The sequence below is a fragment of the Buteo buteo genome, chromosome 6, assembly GCF_964188355.1.
Source record: "Buteo buteo chromosome 6, bButBut1.hap1.1, whole genome shotgun sequence".
Classification (NCBI taxonomy): Eukaryota; Metazoa; Chordata; class Aves; order Accipitriformes; family Accipitridae; genus Buteo; species Buteo buteo.
This window is the reverse complement of record NC_134176.1, coordinates 7,070,802-7,091,430: the sequence shown is the minus strand read 5'-3', so window position 1 is coordinate 7,091,430 and position 20,629 is coordinate 7,070,802. Positions and strand designations below refer to the sequence as shown.

The 20,629-nt window shown below is 42.4% G+C and overlaps 1 protein-coding gene across 3 annotated transcripts; it reads left to right on the top strand.

Annotated features, from left to right (window-relative positions):
* Positions 1 to 576: 576 nt before the first annotated feature.
* On the top strand, positions 577 to 20,179 carry DHRS7 (dehydrogenase/reductase 7). Of its 3 annotated transcripts, none has more exons than XM_075029603.1 (7): positions 577 to 785; positions 5,742 to 5,894; positions 11,996 to 12,102; positions 13,075 to 13,314; positions 17,439 to 17,561; positions 19,015 to 19,230; positions 19,971 to 20,179. In XM_075029603.1, the coding sequence occupies exons 1-7, from the start codon at positions 650 to 652 to the stop codon at positions 20,004 to 20,006; spliced, it is 1,011 nt and encodes a 336-aa protein (XP_074885704.1). In that variant the 5' UTR covers positions 577 to 649; the 3' UTR covers positions 20,007 to 20,179. The 3 variants fall into 3 exon arrangements, with proteins under 3 accessions (XP_074885704.1, XP_074885706.1, XP_074885707.1); XM_075029605.1 differs by lacking the exon at positions 577 to 785 and adding an exon at positions 8,539 to 8,665; XM_075029606.1 differs by lacking the exons at positions 577 to 785; positions 5,742 to 5,894 and adding an exon at positions 8,777 to 8,822.
* The last annotated feature ends 450 nt before the right edge of the window (positions 20,180 to 20,629 follow it).

The following is a 20,629-nucleotide window of genomic DNA, read 5'->3' as shown; positions in this document are numbered from 1 at the left end:
GCCTCCCGCGACAGGGGTGCAGCAGTATGGTCTGTGAGAGGGCCGGGGATGGCTCCAGCGGGGAGAGGAATCGCCGGTGTCCCCGAGGGCCAGCCGCGAGGCTCTCCTCAGTTAGACGGGCGCTGCCTTTTGATCTCCAAACACCGATTTTTTGATCTCCCAACACCGAAGCCAAACCTGGACACCCGCCAGCGCCCGAGGACATGCCGCCTTGTTTACGAGCAGGAGAAGGCCGGGCGGCCCTCCTCTCCCCTCGGGGGCACGTCGAGGAGGCAAAATAAAAAAAAAAAAACCCAAAACAGGGCCCCGCTCTCAGAACCCGACCTTCACCCCCTGTCACATGCACGGCCTCTCCCCCACAAACCCAGCGCTTTATCGCTGACTGCGCCAGCCCCCCCCCCGGGGCCGCGTTACCCACCGGCCCCGGCCGCCGCGGGGATCGCCTCAGGGCCGGACGTGGGCCGCGGTACGGAGCGAAGCCGCCCAGTGGGGGAAAGGGGGTGGCAGGGGAGGCGGGAGGCGGGGAGGAGGCCGGCGCTGCGCTGCCGTGGGGCAGGCGCTGGCTTCAGGCAACGGGAGGGCGGCTCCCGCAGCGTCGCGGCCCTGATAAAGGGGCACGGCTGGGCGGCGGTGGCGGCAGCGGGAGGCCATGGCGTGGGGCTGCGCGCTGTGCCTGGCGCTGGCGGGCGGCGCCCTCCTGGCCCTGCTGGTGCAGCTGCTGCGCTGGCTGCGGGCCGACGGCGACCTCACGCTGCTGTGGGCCGAGTGGCGGGGGAAGAAGCCAGGTAAAACCGCCCGCCAGCCGCCGTCGACCGCTGGGAGGGGACCGGGAGGGGGGGGGTGGTGGTGGTGGCCGGGGACGGGTTTGGGCCCCTCCGTGAGGGGAAAGGGGGTGTGGGGAGGAGAGGGGTCCCCAGGGACGGGGCTGAAGTCGCCTCAGCTCGGTGGGACCAACCCCCGGCAGCTGCCCCAGGGGTTTGTCCATAAAAATAACCCCCAAAAGCGTCATTTTCCCACCCTTGTCCAGCGAGGTGTGTGGTGCCCCTCGCGCCAGTAACGTAGCTCTCTAAAAGCAGCTTTGCAGCAACAGGGAGCTCCAGCAGATCTGTGGCGAGGGCTGGCTCCTTTGGCCCAAAAATGGTTGTTTTGCACTGTTTCTGGGCAGATAATCCGGTTCTGGCATCGGCATGCGGAGTAACCGAGGCTGCCTGGGGAGCGCGTGGTTCAGGGCCAGTGTCGAAGGAAGGGTTGGTAAGAAAAGAGGATGCTTGGCGCCTGTGGCCAGGATGAGTTGCTTTGTAATCAGTTTAGCTTCTGTTTCAGTTTGTTTTGACATCTTCAAGCAGACCTCGGTTTCACAGTAGTGCTGAAAGTGTTTACAGTGAAGTAAACATGAATATTAATGTTCGGATTAAATGGGTTTCCTCTTCTGAAGGGCGTAAGGGAACACCACACGATTGCTCTCTGTGGCTTTACACCACTTTTTTGTAAGGTGCTGCTTTTGACACCTGTGGGTACAAAAGTTCAATAAAATGCTGTCAGGAATTTTCAATTCTTGCTCGTGTTGACCTTTCTAATCTGACTGTAATTCTGCCTTCTTCTGGACAAAGATCTTTAAATAGCATAGGTTTTGTTTGCTTAGTAGAGACTTTTGATCAGGAAAGCCACAAATCTCTGAATATCCCCCCTCAGCTTAGCCAGCACTGGTGATTTGGGTCTGCTGTGAGCCATGTTGGGCACGGGTGGTTGAGGCAACAGTGGGAAGCTGGTTGCACCTCATCCATTGGGGGAAGAAGCTGATCTGAAAGAAGATGGGACAAGGGACACTATAAGCCTGTCCCATCTGTGAAATGAAACTGGATGTAAGGTTGAGATCTGGAGATAAGACTGTATGGAATGAAGGCAGATCAGGAATGTGTGCCTGGGGGAGAACAGTGGGGTAAAGGTTTGGGCTTGAGACCATGATTCGGTTGGGATGGTGGCACAGGTGAAGGTTGGCATTAGGAAGGGCTTGAGAGAACAGTAGGACAAACTTGTTGAGACGCCTCTATCTTCCGCTTTCAGTAGAAGCTTACCGCTAAAGTGCTAGTCCATGTAATGGACAAGAGAACAGAAAAGCATGCACGAGTAATAAAGCTCTAAGAAATACTAAATTTAAATGTGTGTGAGCAATCTTCTGTAACTCTTTGGATATGCAGCCCAAAGTTTTATAGTAACTCCATCAGGTTGTTCCCTTACTATAAGAAAACTACAAAAAAAGCTTCGTGTGTGGACTTTGCAAAGATCACAGAAAGACTCAGGGCAGAGAAACAAGATAAATCTTGACTAATACAAACAGAATTGAAGCTTTGTCCTGAGGGATCTATGTGCAATGCACATCAAGATGTAGGAGCTCTCAGGTAGACATAGTGTTATTTGAATGTAGCCTTCAGTCTTATTGGAGGCCTGGAAACCTTTTAACTAGTCTCTAAAAGTTCCCATATAAAGAGCAATGTAGTCAGTTTCTGATGTAGTTGTTTCAACATGCAATGTAGGAAGAATCAGGCAGAATTTTGTCAACATTAGCTCCTTTGCTCTGCGAAGAGGTGAGCTGTGTCTTACCCTGCCCTGTGTCCCAGCCTCAGTGCTTGTAATTAACTAAAATATGTAGCTGAAATGGTAGCATTTTAAGTGGCATTTTGCTGATAGTTCAGCTATATACATGTGGCATAGTGGTGCCACAGTGCTGATCCTAACTGTTCAGGTGGGAAAACAGAAGGGACAAACGCTACAAAAGATGTTTCTTTAAATATGTTCTCCTTTTTCTCTTCCTCATCCTGATATTGTGCACATAATGTAGCATGCCTAGGTAAGTAACATGTGGATCCCATGGAAAAAACCCTTGATTTTTATTTAAAGCTGTTATTGGAGCTGTCACTCTTGCAGTTGTTACATTGTGTTATCACTTCTACAACACTATTATGGATGTTGAAGCTTTTGGAGATAAAAATACGAGAAAGCAGACTGATCTCGTATGTTTCCTTCTCTTGTGCTGTAAACTATAGTTATGAAGAAAGGCCTTAATATAGGTAAGACTGGTTCCATGTCAATGATTCAGTTCTATAGGTTTAATTCACTTCTGGATTTTGTCCTTGGCAGGTGCTGGATTGCTTCCCATCTTCTAAATATTTGTGTGGTCGGGAGACAAGGGTTACTGCATACCTGATGACTTTCCTTATGTGTTGTGTTTCATTAGCTGAACAGCAGTCACTCTAAAAGGTGTGCTTTTCACAGGCAGTATAATATCAAGCTAAGGAGGATCCTTTTACATATGAAAGCCTATGTATCTGAAAGCCTACCTACTCTTAAAGCTGGGAACAATGGTATGATTCTTTAGAGCTGTGGGGAGGATGTTCTGCTTTAAAACTCCCCATACCAAATTTTTTTCATGAATGAAATGACACGGCAACCTTGTGCTACAGGAGCTATAAAATTCTGGAAAAAGCCCTAAACAGCTACAAAAGCACTTCTTGGATTATTTGCAGTACTACTTTGTTCAACCTCTCATTTGTTATGCCTTGTAACACAGTAGCTAATGGTTAGTAATAGTATAATCTGCTTTTATTTTTTTAATTTGTCATGGTTAATTTTTAAACTTATTTCCAGTATCAACAGGACATTTATTCTAGAGCAAGCTGATGGTTTGATACTTGTTCTACAACGGCATTTGAGCTAGGTTTTCCATTATGTTAACTCCCAGTAGCTCAGTGCTTGGTAACTATCAGCACTGGGGAATCAGTGGAAAACTTTCCTTATCTCAGTTAATTATTCTGTTCACAGAACAAGATCCTGAATAACTGCAGTGAAGCTGCCCAAGACAGGTTGAGAACAGGGAAACTGAGTAGTAGGAGGAAGCGGATTTGTTTTCAGTAGCAAGAGGAGATGAGTGTGGTAAGCAGGGTTGAAAGTGTACCCATGTGTTGTTTTGTTCATGTAGTGTTTGTCTGCACGGGTTTTCTGCCCCCCCCAAAATGTAATAGGAGAGATGAACCCCCATGTTTCTTGTGGTTAATTCAGTGAATTGGTAATGTACTAGAATAAAACTGTTGGAAGAGCGTGTCAGTAAGATTTATAGACAGCAGCCATTTGGTATAATGATTAATACAGTGGTTATTCCTACAACTTCAGCAACACCTCTTTCCACCTCCCAAGTTCATAACCTTAGAATACATCTCTGCTTTGGAAAGTGACTGTTGTTGCTGTTGTTACTGTTTTTAAAAGCAAACAAAAAACCCCAAACAACCCCAAACCACCAAAGCTTGGTTTTAGGAGCGATTTTTCTTTGGCTAAAATACAGTCAGCTTAAAAAAAGACAAATAATACTCACTGCCAGTCCCACAGACTCAAGCTGAGCTCCGATATTCAGTCTTGAGTGCTCTCTGCTCTTGTCTGAAGGGTAGAAGGTTTTGGTGCTGATCTCTTCATAGGATTTATGTCATTAAGACTCTGAAAGTAGAAATTTGAAGCACAGTGTGGTGTACAACCAGGAACTGATTACTGAAGTAAGCAGGAAGTAAAAGCAGTCCCAGCCACTGGCTGCAGTGAAAAAGAAGTACTTTTGCTAAATTAAACGAGTGGCTAAGTTTCAGTGAGCTGAAAAATGCTCTTCTGGCCTATTTAAGACTAGAACTGGCTCGGGAACTGCATTTGGCTCTGCTATTTGAATTATACCATGAAATCTTTCTTGGTTGGCTAGACATTGTTGGAATATTCTTCTGTAAAATTCTTCTGTAAAAACCTGAGAAATAGAAGGAAGAGCTCCTGTCAGCAGTGCTCTGAGTACTTGAGTCAGATTTTCACCAAGACTAATCTTGAACACATACAAGTGTTAGGCCATGCTACATTCTGGAAGGTGCTCTGATATTGGTGATCATTTGTCCTTAAATCATGTTCTGGAATTAAATGGGCGATTTTCATCCATCTGTTGTATTTGATGATTTTGGATATATGTCTGTAAAGCTTAGCCTTTTCCCAGTATCCGGGTGTATCATGGAGTGGGAGTAATTGCAAACAAGAGAGAACAGTCATATAAGCAGAGGAGTGAAAGGAGTGAGATGCTATTATTTTTACTACAGGTTAAAAAAGCATGCCTGGGCAGGAACTATGAGTACCCGGGAAATTCACACGTGAGCTTTCACGTTGGTAGCTCTGTGTACTGTACTCTGCCAATGCAGGAATTAACCTGCATCAGATTCAAAACAGAGTGGATGAACACCCATTTGGTTTGTTATGATTAGCTGTCTTTGTTCAGAGAATTCCCTTCTGTCGACAATTACTTAGGAACATTTTTGAGGTAGAACATTATTGGGAAAGGTTTGCTTAGGCTTTTGTTTGGATTTGCAATACAGTAACTGTTTCCTGTCATTTCCAAGAATTCTCCCTTTCCTCTGAAGCTCTTGATGAAGTTAGTGGAAACGCTCTGTGTGGATGGCTTGCAGAAATGCAATCAAATTTCTTCCATCAGATAGATAATCAGTGTTTATTCAGATTAGCCTTGGAACAAAGTTCAAGCAGCAACGGAACAACTATGAACAGTTTCACAACTGCACGTGACCAAAAAATAAGAAGTCAGGATTTTGTAATAGCCAAAAAAAATTGAGCATATTTCTTAAAAACAGTATCAGATTATACCCCTGCAGTGACTTAAATGACTTATCCTAGCATTGGCAATGTGTGAACTATGTTCTTGATTCTTTTGTTAGAAAATGAACTGCGTGGCAAGGTTGTCTGGGTGACAGGAGCTTCCAGTGGAATTGGAGAAGAATTGGCTTACCAGCTATCAAGGATAGGAGCCTTGCTTGCCATCTCAGCAAGAAGAGAGGATGAGCTGGAAAGAGTGAAAAAGAAATGCCTTCGTAAGTACAACTTGCTACTTCAAGGGAGGAGTTGCACTCTTGCTGTGATGGAGTTGCCACAGAAATACTAACCCACATATCACAGGAATAAATTTCATTATGAAAGTAAACTTTATATATAGCTTCACTGTACATTTGAAGATGGTATTTTCTTTTTGTGACTGAGAAGCCTTTGTATAGACTTGCATTATGAGTTCCTTCATAAGCCAATGTTACCTAAAATCTCATTATCAGTTGCAAGTGGTCTTGTAAGATACTAGATTAAGAAAAGGAATAAATGCTGTGGAGAATGGAGGAAACAATCTGAGGGGTATCATCCTATTAAGAACCAAACCATGTAGCTGCATGCTACTAAGAAGTCTTCTTCCTTCAGGTTTGTGCATGTTACAGGCAGACTGACAACTGACTTTCCTCTTTGGAAAAGGAATGAATAGAAATGTTCAGAAAAAGTTGTTCTGAGCAAGTGGAAGAAAGAGGATCTCCTGTAGATCAAGAGGAACAAATGTGAAGCGGAATATTCAACTATTCTAGTTATCTTTCATACACCTGCTGAGTCAGTAGTCTGGCTTCATTCCTCCTGTTTCTCTTTTTCCCTCCTGTTTTCTGGCTTGACAGCAAGCAGGGTTAATTAAGACAATTAATTTGTGTTGATAAATAGAAGTTTTGAACATGATTAACATGTCTTTTCAGACTATATATCCTCTGTAGCTCAGTATACAGTGTTTTATACTAAGTATGTTATGACACTGACAGTTCATTCCTGGTAATGTTGGCAGAATGTCCACAGTTTACTTGGAATGAGTGCTGGTGAATAAGGAAACATTTGTCTTGGATTAGCACCTACGCATTTCTAGAAATCTAAAAGTTGCAGTGGGCTGCTATGAAAATCTGTCAAGGAGCTTCAAAAATGCACAACTCCTTATTTCTATTTTCTGATGCTTCAAAAAAGCAGTCGCTTAAATAGATATCTTCAAAAGGAAGCAAGGGACATAAGATGACAGTGTGGTTAAGTGGTAGCCGTGGCAAAATTCCAGTGGTATATGATGCAATGTTTAGCAGTCAGTAAAACTATGCAACTGTATTTGCGTCTGTGGCTGTTTGTTGTCATTGCAAAACTGATAACACTAGGTAGGCTGGCAGGGGCCATAATCCTGGATGTCCATTTTCAGGCAACACTTGTATGAGAGTGTGATGTGCTAAGGAGTATTCAGAAAGATTATTTCAATTGGCCTGAACCAAGAGTATAGATTTATGTAAGAATTTCTGCCTCTGCCAACTTGAGGTAACCCTGTGAATGTCTTAGCTGTGGTATATGCTAGCGTTAAAGTCTTATGTAGCCATGTGTTTTGCAAATATACACTGCTGAACTTTATTTTAACTATAGGTCAGATTAGTAGGAATATTGGAAACTCTTCAGGAGTATAGTTACTCCATATTTTCTGTTGCCAGCCTTGAAGTAGTGGAAGAGAGTAACTGGGCCCCCTTCCCCTCTTACCCTTCTTTTCTCAAGGCTATATAAACCCAGCTTTCCACCCCTTTCCTTGATAATCATGTGTGCTAGACCCCCTAACCATCTTAGTGGCCCTATGCTATGCTATCTCCAGTTTATCAGTATTTGTCTTGAACTAGGGGCGTCCAAAATTGGACACAGTACACTAGATGCAGTTGTTAAGTGCAGGCACTTAAAAGTCACTTTCCTCAGTCTGCTCTTCCTAGTGCAGTCCACTAGCATTTGTAATTGCCAGAGCTCATTGCTGACTTATGTTCAACTTGCTATTGTCCTTCCATCCAGGACCTCAGCTCTTGTTTGGAGAGCTGGTACATAGCCATTTGGACATTCGCCGGCAGTACTGCATGGCATTATTCTGTCCCAGGTGTGAAATTCTGCATTTGACTTTGTTGAGCTTAATGAGGTTTGTCAGACCGTTCTTACAGCTTGTTAAGATGCCTCTGAATGGCAGTCCTCCCCTCCAGCATAGCAGCTGTTCCTTTGAACTTGATGTTAACTGAAGAACTGCTGAAAACCTATGTTTTGTCCCGTCATCTGAGTCATTAATGAAGATATTAAAAGATACTGATCATGGAAGGATATCACTTCTAACTGGGCACCAGTTAGACTTTGAACGGTTGGTTGCTATTCTTCAAGCCCAGTGATCCGGCCTGTTTTTCACTTGCATTGTAATCCACTCATCTAGACCCCTCATATTTCCCCAATATAGCTTCAAGGATGCTATGGAAGACAATATAGAAAGCTACATAGTCAAGGTAGACAACATCCACTGCTTTCCCCTTGTCCACAGAGCCAGTCATCTCATCACAAAAAGCAATTAAGTTGGTCAAGCAGTATATGTCCATGCTAAATCTATGCTGGCTTTTCCCAGTCACTTTCTTGTCCTTCATGTACTTGGAAATTGCTTTCAGGAGAAATTGCCACATAATTTTCCCAAGGACTGAGGTTAGGCTGTGTGGCATTTGGTTTTCTCCAGTCACTGTGGAGCTACTCCACTTAACCAAGTACCTTCCAAAGATGAGTGCCATTGGTCAGCTCTTGTAAATCTTGGATGTATATATTGCCCTGCTTAAATGTGGAGTTTGTCCCTAACTTGGTCTTCCTCTGATGTTGGTAGTATTTCTTTCCCCCTAGAGTCTAGCCTCAGGAGTGCGGGAGACCTGAGAGGAGATCTTGCCAGTGAAGACTAAGGCAAAGAAGGCAATGAGTACCTCATGTTTTTCTGTGCACTTCGTCACTTCGTCGCCATCCCTATTCAGCAGTGAGCTCACTCTGTCTTTGGTCTTCCTTTTGTTGGTGCTGTACCTGTGAAGCCCTTGTTGCCTTTCACATTCCTCACCGGTTTCAAATCCGTCTGAGCGTTGGATCTTCCTGATTCCATCCCTGCATGCTTGGGCAGTGGGTCCACGTGCTTCTGGGTAGCTTGTTTTGCATGTTTTCTTTTTGTAATTGAGTTCAAGAGTATTCTGTGAGGTTTGAGTAGCGTGGGATGGATTAAGATTGAGCTGCAACATGTAATAGCAGCTTGAATTTGACTGACTTGTATGGCATAATTGGAACTAATAGGCTTTAACATGCCAGGTGTAGATGCTATACACAGCAGCAACTTAACTAGATAATTTTCATATTAATGTCAGAAGCAAGCACACTTATCTTGCTCAAAATTCAGAGACACCACCCTATGATACACGTTTATGCATTCTACACTGCTTAAAGGCTGAAGGAGAGAGAGAGAAGGAAAGTACCATAAAAGCTATGGTAATACCTGTTGAGTCATGCATATGCCAACTCAACATTTCTCTGCAGGAGGGAGGGAAAGCAACTTGTATAACTTGCATGGTTCCTGCAAGTGGCTTCTGTATTTCCTCCAGCCACTCTCTGAAACATGAGTTGAATTTCACCAGTAATTTTGGAGGCTGTTTCTCTCAAAAGCCCTAAAGAGGAAAAAAAAAAAAAAGTAGATGGGGGTGTGTTTCTTGGTTTGACAAAGCTCAAACATGATTGAAATATAGATAGGCCAAATGAATGACAAGCAATCTATAAATTATAGAATTAGATAGTAACTGAGGTTGGAATGGACCTCAGGAGGTCATGTTGTTCAGCCTCTGCTAAAAGCTTATGTTCTGTTAAAGGACATTATACAAGATAGAAATAAAAGAGAAGAAGTGGTGAAGAGCTGGGAAGTAAAGGATCTATGCTGAGTAATAGCACTCACTGTGTTACGAGAAACTGTTATCTTGGATTAACATGTATTGAAGAGAATTGTTGATCTGAAATCCTCTAAGTGATGGTAGGGGAAGGAGGTGTACACCTGGTGTCATAAGAAAATACTATTCTAAGTCAGCATTAGTTATGCCGCTGTCTTTCAAAAAACAAGTTGGCTTTGGGTGACTGTAACCATGTTTTAGTTAAAAAGTAGCTAGAACTTAATGAACCATAACAGGGAAGAGGCAGCCCATGATTGCTTGATAGGAAAATGTCAGTCAGAAGACCTGCTGCTTGGTGGTTGGACAGTTTGATCCCAACCAGAAGCCATGTAGTTGTAAAGCTGCTATGTAAGGAGACTTTAAAGGACCTCCAGAAAATACCGTGCACTAGAAGTGCACAGTTTCACAGCTGTGTGAAAGTGGGCTTTGTTCTGGGTAGACTGAGCACTGAGCGCTCAGTTTCAGATACATTGCATCTGAAAGCTGGTGGCCATGTGCAGTTCAGTTTGCAGCTGGAGACACTTCACTAAAGGATGTTAACTAATGTATGTTAGCATTTGTGTAAAACAATGAACTGTAAAGTAAGGTCTCCCACTTGGGAGCAAGTGTTTTTCTGGGTTATCATAATTGTTTCCTTAACAACATCAGTTTGGTAGTAGGCAAAAAAGGAAGTGGAATATTAGGTGTTACTGGTAAAAGGAATGGAGAACATCATTCTGACAGTGCATAAACTGGAACATGTACATGCCTTCAATATCATGCACAGTTCTGGTCATCTGCCAGAAAAACAGTGGAAGGAGTGGACAGTAGAAGAAGTTTAGAAAAAGGGTAACAAGAATGTTTGAAGTTTTCTAAAAGCTGTATGTGAGGAGTGACTAGAGCAAGGATTCCTCACCGTAGAAAAGAAGTAAGGAAGCTGGTAGAGATGTATGGTCTGAATGCTTTGGAGGGTGAAAATCAGACTGGACTATCAGTTGCTCCAAAATAAGAGCTAAGCTTCTGGTTTGCTATTTCCTGAAGTCAGAAGTTTCTTACATCATATAAAAGAGCACTTCCTTATCAGCAGTCTGTGTCTCTTCCTCTGCTTTTTTCTTTTCCCTGCTGTGTAGCTTTCTTGGCTGGGTTGACTGTGTGGTCTTGTTAATCCACAGCAGAAACACTCCACATCCCAGTAGGTTTCAGCTGTGCAAGTCTCCTTGAGGAGGGAGCATGAGCTAGAGGTGTGTCTCCAAGAAGGTAGTTTAAACTACATGGCTTTTACTACTGTGTTTCTGGAAGAAATGGAGGGGAAAATGCACATGGAGGGAGCAATAAATGGAAATACTGGTAGCTTTAAACCAGACAGATGGGTTTATTTTAACCAGTAGCCTAAATGCTAGTGACCTTTGGACTAAGGCAACTTATGGTTTTAAGTAACCTCCTTATTTGTACATCACCGTAAAGACAGTTCAACCTTACCTGTATATGCAAAAAGTAGTAAATAAAAATTCAGAGCCTTAGGCCCTCCAAAGAGCACAGCTGATTAAAGGGGAGCAGGTACACTTAGTTGTGGCTAGGAATCAATGTAGAAACAAAAATAGCACTATCAAACTAATATAAATAAAGTAAAGAAATCATGTTATATGTAGTTAAAAAAACCTGGAAAGATTAACATTGAAGATTTTATTTTTGTGATTCATCTGCCCCAAAACCCCAGGGTAACAAGTCACTGCTCACAAAATACTTTCTATGGAAAAGGTCAGTTGTTCTGAAGAGGCAGTGGTAGAAACACTCAACATGAAGGCTTGAACTTGATGACAGCTGACTTTTATTTCAGGAGATAAATATATTAAAAGCTGTCAGTTAAACAAAAACCTCCTTCTACCTCCTCCAATAATCTAGCTTCTCTAGACTTTGCCTCATAGCTACTCATATATATATGTTCTGTTTTGGGTCTAAATTGTACTAGTCCTACTGTCAGGAATAAACATGCTTGACCAGTTAACATACAAGCAAAGTGTCAAGGCTGCCAATATGCCATGCTTCTGAATGACTCAGTGAAAAGTTGCAACATCAGATAATCCTGTTGCATGTTACTTCCAACTATAGCAATTTATTTGGAGAAGTGAATTGTCTATGTTGTGCTGCACAAGCCTGTTTATTAAAGTCAGGCTTTTCACAAGCAAAAACATAATGATGAGGAAAGAAAGACTTGGTAGGAACAGATTAAAAATGGATTCTATGAGGAGATGAAAATGAAAAGCAAGCATTTTATTTCCAACTTAATGTTATGGTTTCTTCATGTCTTTTTAGTGAAAATGTGGTGTTTAAAAGCAGATTACCTTTCCCTTGATTGTTATGTCAGCAATCTTATTGGTTCCCATTCACATTATGGTTGTTTTTAGAGATTAGCAACTTGAGTGACAAAGATATCCTTGTTCTGCGCCTTGACTTGACTGACAGAAGCTCTCATGAAGCTGCAACCAACAGTGTTCTTAAGCATTTTGGCAAGGTAAGGTGTGCTTCAGGGGTTAAACTTCTTTTTCTTCTCTATCTCCTATCCCTGCATGTATGTTTGTATTTCACTTTTCTATCGTGTGGTAAATTCATCAGTGTCTACATCTTTCTTCAGTTTCAATATTAAACTTGACCAAAAGTACCTGAATTTTCATCCCTTCTGTTGCTTGCTCCTAGGTTTCAGCAGGCTTTACAGAGATGCAGCAATGAACAAATAATCAGTGGTCATTACCAAGAACTAAAAATTCCCTTGCTTGATGTCACTGACTTTCTGCACCAACTGAAACAATCTTCAGCTGTATATTTAGGGCTTAAAATTGTGTATGAAAGTCAGAACCTTTATTTTGTAGTTTCACTAATGCATGTAACGAGTTCAGAGCCATATGGGACAAAACTGGACACCAGTTGTTTTTCTTGTTTTGTGCAGTTTTCTAGATTGCTAGTCCAGAGTATGGAGTTAAGAAAACAGCAGTCAGGTGTAACTAATGTTAAGTACAAGCTAGGCCTTTAGTCCATTGGTATTTTGTTTTCACAGTGAAATTATTGATAACAGATTTGTTTCTTCTGTTCTTTACTCTAGTTGTTTTCTGGTTTTGCACAAAACGTATTTCAGAGGTCACCTTGCAGGACCTGAGCATTAAGTATTATTTGCTACAGTGCAGTAGGGTTAAAAAATGTTGTGTGGAAAACAACTTTCCAGCTGCCAGTGTTCCTGTACTAGGAGTTAACCGTGTTTGGCATCAGATGCTGTAATCCTGTTCTGTTGACCCAGCTCAAAATTAGCCAGCCCTCAATTCAAGGGGAAAGTCTAGTGGGTGAGAGGAACTACTGGAGCTTCTTCAGCAGTTCATATATCTTAATTGTGTATGGCAGAGATGACAGTAGAGGGAGGAAATAGTCACTTAACAATTGCCTGAGGAAGTGCCAATGTATGTGTTATATGAATTTATCATGTATCTTTCCTGAGATTGATGTTTTGGTCAACAATGGTGGACGTTCCCAACGCTCTCTGTTTGTGGATACAAACCTGGATGTCTACAGTGCCATAATGGAACTCAACTACCTAGGTACAATCTCTTTAACAAAACATGTCCTGAATCACATGATACAAAGGAAAAAAGGAAAGATTGTTACTGTGAGCAGTGTGATGGGTATCATGGGAGCTCCTCTTGCCTCTGGGTACTGTGCCAGCAAGCATGCTCTGCAGGTAAGCTAAATTTCTGATATTAATTAAGTCTTATTGTGTAGTAGACCAGCATCAGTTAGTACTGTAGCAGAGGACTTCATTCTGTGCAGAAAACACAAATCTCGCCTGAAGTTGTACACAGCATATGTAGCTTTCTCAGGTTTTGAAAGTCCTTTAGAATGAATTTGCTCTGAAATGTGAAATATTTCAGCTCCCAGTGTAGATTTATTTTCCTGACTAAAATTCAAATGTCATCTTAGTTGGTCCTAACCACTACGTAGTTAAATTCCAATGTGAAACACAAGACCTTAGCTGCTGGCCTTCATCTGAAAGAATACCTAAATCAGAGGATTATTCTGTTGCATATAGAAGCCCTAATGTTCTCATCTTAATTCAGTTAGGGAGGAAATGTCACTGGTGAGAGTTTTAAGACTACAGGAAATCTTTTAGGACAGTAAAGTGAGAGCAGTGAGTGGTAAAGCAGACTACTTGGAGAAATGAGAATTCCTGATCTAGCTGGGAACATCTGAACAAATCTTCCCAACAGTTCTGAATCTTGCTGTGGTGTGAAGAACTGGCAGCTCATAGTGTCTTAGGAAGTTATCTTCTGCATAATACTTAACTTTCAATATTGCTTGGAAAGAGTTTTTGAAAGTAGTCTTACTTGTGTAGAAAAACATAAAAGAAGAGCTCAGAAAAGTATCTGAGGTAAAAAGAAAGCCTGTATCATTGAGGAATAATTTGTTTAACTAGTAAATTTATTTAGACATATTTGTCTTTCACCACTGTTTGACTTCCTGCTAATGTACATTTTGCTCTCAGTAAAATAAACTTCAGCTGTGCTCAGTGCTGATTTAAAAAGCTGGCACCTTCCTACTCCCTGCTGGATTTAAGCACATAAACAGAGTAAATAACTCTGTTTAAGCTATGGGATCAGTATCTTTTTGACAATTTGACTAACAACAACAAAAATGTAACAAGCGGCTGACACTGCAAAGCTGCTATTCACTTGAAAGAATATGTAGAAGACGGTGACAGGCCTCTGCTAATAAAAAGTTTTCAGTTGGTGATGGGGAGAGATCTGCAGCTCTTCATTTGAGTGGCAGCGATGAAATTGCCTATTAGAGGCCAGCTTTTGGCTTAAATCTAGTAGATATTTAAATCAGAAGAATGCAGTGAGCAGAAGCATGAATCCTTAATGCTCCTTTATTAAGTGTTCTTTCAGTTGAGTTATCTTTTGGGTGTGGTGTAGTTGGTCTAAGCATGGCTAATTAGTTGCAGAGCATAAGGAATTCACGTGTTGCTTTAAAAATTCAGAACTCTGAATCTCATGTTAAGATCAAGAACACGGAAGAAGCTTTAAAGAGATAGTTTAGTAAAATTTCTGGATTAATTAAAAATAAGCTAACTGAACTGCTTATATCTTTGTTAGCTTCTACCTCTGCTCAATAACCAGGCCAGACTCCAAACCTCTTTTCTTGTTTCTTTCACAGTAACTCTGCAAATAGTAATTGCAGATGTTAAAATGAGATTTGCAATATAGAGTTTGAAAAGACTCTGTCTGAGAGTCTCTTATCAGTCTGGAGTTATGGCTAGATGTGGGCATGAAACCCCCCAAAACTAGAAAAGCTTTTTTGAAATATCAAACTTACCAGCACAGTTCACGTAAAGGAAGTCTGTAGGAATGGCAGTCCTCTTCAGATAGCCCAGTAGCCCATCTCTGACAATGACCAAGAAGAAATAGCTAGAGAGAGGGTAAAGGAAAAATGAGATGAAGCATAAAGTGGTGCTTTTCCTGTTGTGTTTTCCCAGTGTGTATTGACCTGTATTCTAAGATCCTGAAATGAAGGTTCCATATTGGCCACCAGTTATTAAATATGTGAGCCTATCTGACTTGAATTTATTACGTTTGCTTTTTTTTTTAAATTCATGCCTTGGAGTCTACCACAGTTAATGCTGCAATCTTAATTAGGCCTTTTTTTAAAAAGTCCCTCCTTTTGTTCTGAGTGTGTGTTTTGGTTTGGGTTTGTTGTTGGGGCTTTTTTTTTTTTTACATTTCTTTTAAATGGCAGTTTGAGGAAGGAAGGAAGGAATTCTGCTAAGAATTAAAATTTGTTCTTGAAACAATCACACTTTGATTCATGCCAACTGGAATTCTTCATAACAACGTTCTGCTGATGAAATTACCCTTCATTTCAGTTCTGGGAGTGCTGTAAGAGCATGAGTCAAGTCCATGGGAGCCTGCATCTGACTGATGCAGTTTCTCTCCTACTGTGAGGCTCATGGAAATCATGTGCCATTCATCTAGTTGTAATTCATATAACCGGTGGCATTTGGAGTGGATCGGAAATGGTGGCCTTCAAAATGTTCCTTAATCAGGAACTTGTCTAATTAGCACATGTACTGCACTGAGCAGCAACCGCTATTCTCTTTATGCAGTCTCTGGTCATTAGGGGAATTTCTAGATATTTCTGTCATAGTAGAAGTCAGTTCAGCCTTGCCTTCTTCAGCATCTTCTAGGATTTGGTCACTAAGCTGGAAAGGCCCAGAGATGGCTTAAAGCAGTTCCTCTTCCAGACCCCCTGTGTCTCCATGTCAGAGCTGGCTTCAGTCTGGGCTTGCGGGAGATGCTCAGATTCTTCCTCTTGCACTTGAGTTTCTTACTGCTCCTAAATCTGTGTCTGCGCCTGCCTGAATTTAAAGAAAAGAGAGCACTTTCTTTTCTTACTTAGGAATTTTAAGCTTCTCTTCTGGGGGGAAGTGGAAGAATTTCATACCACCTACCTTTGGATATCTAAGATAAGTGCTGGAATTGGAGAACCTGTATATACAGTAGATAGAGCCTCTAGAGGGGACTGAGAGTGAGATTCTGGTCTTCAAGAGGTTCTGCTGAGTGTATATTGGCCAGGATTTCAGCTGAGTAAGTGTCCTGGCCATCCTGTGTTCCTGGTGAAGACTACGCCTCTTCCATGGTGTAAAAACTTGGAACTGCAGTACAAAGGAAGGAGGGACCACACAAACCCCTTGAAATGGAGGGGCATAGCAGAATGGCCACAGCGCAGAAACAGGAGCTTGCTGTGACTTCTGGCTACAGGCATTTCATGTTTACAGCCTGTGCAACCCATTAATGTAATAGCATGAAGTTGACAGTGCTACTCCAACAGCACTCTGAAAAAAGCCTCAGCAGCCCTATGCTTGGCTACTGTGTGGACAGGATCTCCAAAGATAACATAAGCTCACTGGGCCAGTGCTCAGCTTTTGGTATCTTGCAACTTGCTCAGGTCAGCAAGGCTCCTTTTGTAATAATACTTGGAGAGAAACAGTAATCTGAGTGGAGTGCGCCAGAGCTGGTGCTCTCTGCAGGAAGGTGTCTGAAGTTGCCTACAGAGGTGGCTACTGCCATGTTCCTCTGTGGCTACTCAGGACTGTGGGGAGGTGCCCATTTATAGGTAGAACTTGGATCCCAGAAGCCTACCAGCATTTGAGCAGGTGTAGGTGCTTTGTCACAAGTGACCGAGCAATGTTTCTGGCTTCCTTTTTATCATAGACACCCACCCTTCCACCTCCTTGACTCTTGGAAGTACATCTTGAGCTTGTCTCCTTCAGGCAAAATGGGAGTCAATTCTGTTCCTCACCATCCCAAACTGCCGGGCAGTGATAAGGGAGTGTGGGCTGGGAGAGCTCTTGCTTAGTCCTGCTCATGCAGTTCAGTGTTGATGGAATAACTCACGACTGCCCAAAGAAGGGAAGATGGCTGCATAGGCTACAAAGAGCAAGTCACCTGCAAAAGACAATTTCCACAATATTGCAGTTCTTATGATTGGTGGCACTTCCACTACCAAAACAGTGAGGCTCATCCTCAGTACAGGGACAGCAGAATCTGGCTGTAGTTTACAGAAATTACTGTGGTTTTGAGATGTCAAGGATAGATTCCTCAGTGATTTATATATTAATGTCTATAATTGCAGATAAAATGTTAAATTAGCCATTGAACGTGAAAAGTCAAAGAAAGTAGTAGGAATTGCTTTTAGTGGAATATTGTTATCTTTACAACATACAATTAGTATGAAGATACATAGTCAGTTAAACCTTGCTACATGCGGAAACATGGCAAAGGAAGCTTACATTATAGTCTTTTCTTCTAGGGTTTTTTTAATTCTCTTCGGACTGAGCTGACTGACTACCCTGAGATAAGTATTATCAACATATGCCCAGGACCTGTACAGTCCAAGATTATACAAAATGTCTTTACGGAGAATCTTGCAAAGGTAAGGACTCAGTTCTGGTGTGATTTTTTTTTTTTCTTTTCTTTTTCTCCTCCTAGCAAACACTAACATCTTCTTACCAAGAAATGCTTTGATTGGTGCAGAACTATGTGTAGGCTTGTAATTCTTTGTGGTATCAAGTCTGTATCAAATGAAAATAAAGTTTGATAATTGTTATGCCTTCTTTCTTCCAACACATACAATCCAAGTCTAGTAAAATTTACTGTACAGCCACCCTGCTGCAGTTTTGGGGGAAAGGCCAGGATTTTCTGGACACTATTCTGCATGCAGAATACTATCCTTTCTGCACAGGTAGCTTTTTGTTTGTCCTAGTCACGATGTTCCCTGTTTGGTTGACGCTGTTGTTGGCAAAGCCACTAGAGTCAGCTGATGCAAGGCCCGCATTCTTTTCCTGTTAGTGATTGTTCAAGGAGAAAAAGCAAAACCTTCCAACTGCACAATTGCTTTTAGTAAAGGCTGTCTAACAAAGTAGCTGGCAAAAATTGCTGCTATGATACATCAAAATGTAATCTATCCTAAATTCAATCAATTTAAAGCTTGGGATAACCTACCGATGGGTGGGGATGGAGAATCTCCCGTTGTTGAATTGAGTTCTGAAAGGATTTTTGGCTTGCAAAACTTCATACTTTTGTGAAAGAAAAGATGTATTTTCTGAGCAATCTGGAAAGCACGCAAAACAAATTCCTCAGATTTCAGCATGGCAAAAGTCCTAGGAGGAAGATTGAATCTAGACCAGAATTGCTTTTGCTCTGTGAAATAGAACAGATTGATAGAGCAATCTGTTATTGCTGGAGTGAAATGTATATAAATTCACAGGGCTGTGGCTTACATTCACTATGTGATACAAGCGGACAAGATTTCAAGTAAGACATCCGTGCCGCTGAAGAAGCCTCTGGCTTTTCTCTTGTTTGAGATGACTGCCCACAGAGCAGGGCTGGCAGGAATATTTAAGTTAATGGTGAACGTGGCCTCATCTACTAACTTGGTTACTGAGGAACTTGTAGCATGTAATGGGGTAGGCAGCTGGGAACAGGGAGGTTCCCCTTTCTCGGAGCCCTCAGCTGCAGAATGGGTCACCTGTTCCGACAGATCTATTTCACGATAAAGCAGAAGCCATGCTGAAGCAGGACAGAGTTTGGAGATCCACTTTTTTAACCTTTGACCCATCAGTCGAGGCATTAATTAAAAGGGTGCTTTAGTTAAGCATGTGGGCTAAAGGAAGGTGGGAACTGTTCCTACACTGAAAACTAGAGGATAGTGAGGGATGGGTTCCCCAGCCCCAGCTGCTGCTGTACTGGCTGGGTTGTTCTACGTGTGCACAGTGCAGGAACCGGGAGGAGTATGTCTGTTGCACAGAGCCTGGCCGTTTCTCTCCCTCTGTCGCTCACAAACAGAAATCCAGTTCTAATCCCTCCTCACTCGCTCTCCCTTCCAGTCCATAGAGAACAGCGGTGATCAATCCCACAAGATGCCAACTGACCGCTGTGTCCGGCTCACCCTGGTGAGCACAGCCAATGACCTGAAGGAGGCCTGGATCAGCGACCACCCCTATCTGGCTGTTTGCTACCTCTGGCAGTATGCACCCACTTGGGCTTGGTGGCTGATGAACAGAATGGGCAAGAGGAGGATACAGAACTTCAAGAGCGGAGTGGTAAGTTTATTCCTCTCTCCTCTGCTTGCTTTTTTTACTCTGCTGACAGACTCTTTAGCCATGGGAATGTTGGGATTGCATTTTGGATCTGTTTCTTTTTTCCTCTCCTCACTTCCCTAGCAGCTGATGCCAGGCCAGACTCCATCGCTGCATGCCTGGTAGTCTAGAATTACTGCAGTGTGGCCACATCACAGAACAGTGAAGTCAGGGTGTCTTGTAGTGCCAAAGGTCTTGCTCCAATCTTCGTCACGTGGGCTGCAAGTTCAGATCTCACCATTAACGCAGAGCTGAGCTAGAAGTCGCTAGCATAAATTACTTAATGCAACTTGGAATTAAGACTGTTGAAAATCTCTCCCTTGGTTGTGTCTAGTTTTTGTATCAGGCACATAATCTGAGCTCCTCCTAGGAGTACGTTAAGCAATACTGCTGTCTGTCAGGGCTCTTCACCCTCACTTACATCACTGAAGACAGCTGTGCGGTGTGGTGTCCTGTTCTTGCAATACTGCTTGGCAGGTGGTATTTTTCCTATTGTGTTTTTGTTGAACTTGGTACAAAAAAACCCATGTCAAAGTACTCCAAAAGCAGGAAATGCAAAAATAAGTGTGGCACATGCAACTTAAAACTTCCTCCTTCCACACTGTAACTGCCCACTGTCACAGGCTGTTTCAAGCAAAATAACAGTGTGGGTGAAGGGCTTCAATAAGGGGGGGAAATACTGATTTAATGTACTCTCACTCCAGGACGCTGATGCCTCTTACTCAAGAAAGAAGAAATAAGGACAAAAGTGTACAAATTCCTGCTTGTGCTAAGGCTGAGAAACTTTTTTCATACTGCGTGGCTGCAAACAAAAGCTGTTTTTTATCTGTTGTACCTTTGTCATCTTCATGTAACTTCACAAATCTATCGAGAGGTATACACACTTGACTAAATAAAAATCTCTTTCTAAACATACCTGTTTCATGTCAAACACCCATAGGCTGAATATTTAAGCTTAGAAGAATTGAGACAGAAGAGGGTCAGGCAGCATTATGTTGTTTTTCTGCTGCTATGGCAGTAGTAAATACTTGGTGAGCAGGCTAAGTAAGAATTGTATACCCACAGGATCTTTGTTTCTCTCACTCTCCTTCCTAATGGATGTTGGAACAAAAAATCCCCAACCCCACAAGTAGTAGAAGTTGCGATGTAAAGGGTAAGGATGGATAGTTTGCATTTGTGAAGTGTTCCTTTGGGAAAAGGAGAATATATTTCATCTTCGGTGTACAGGTGGTCTGAAAGCAAAATGTATATATGTAGGGCTAAATCCCTGATGGTGTGGCACAACATTTAGAAGCGCTTAATCTTTAGGTCTCTTAGCACCACTGCAGAGTCTGCAGTCCTCAGCCTTCTGCTTGTTCTGTGA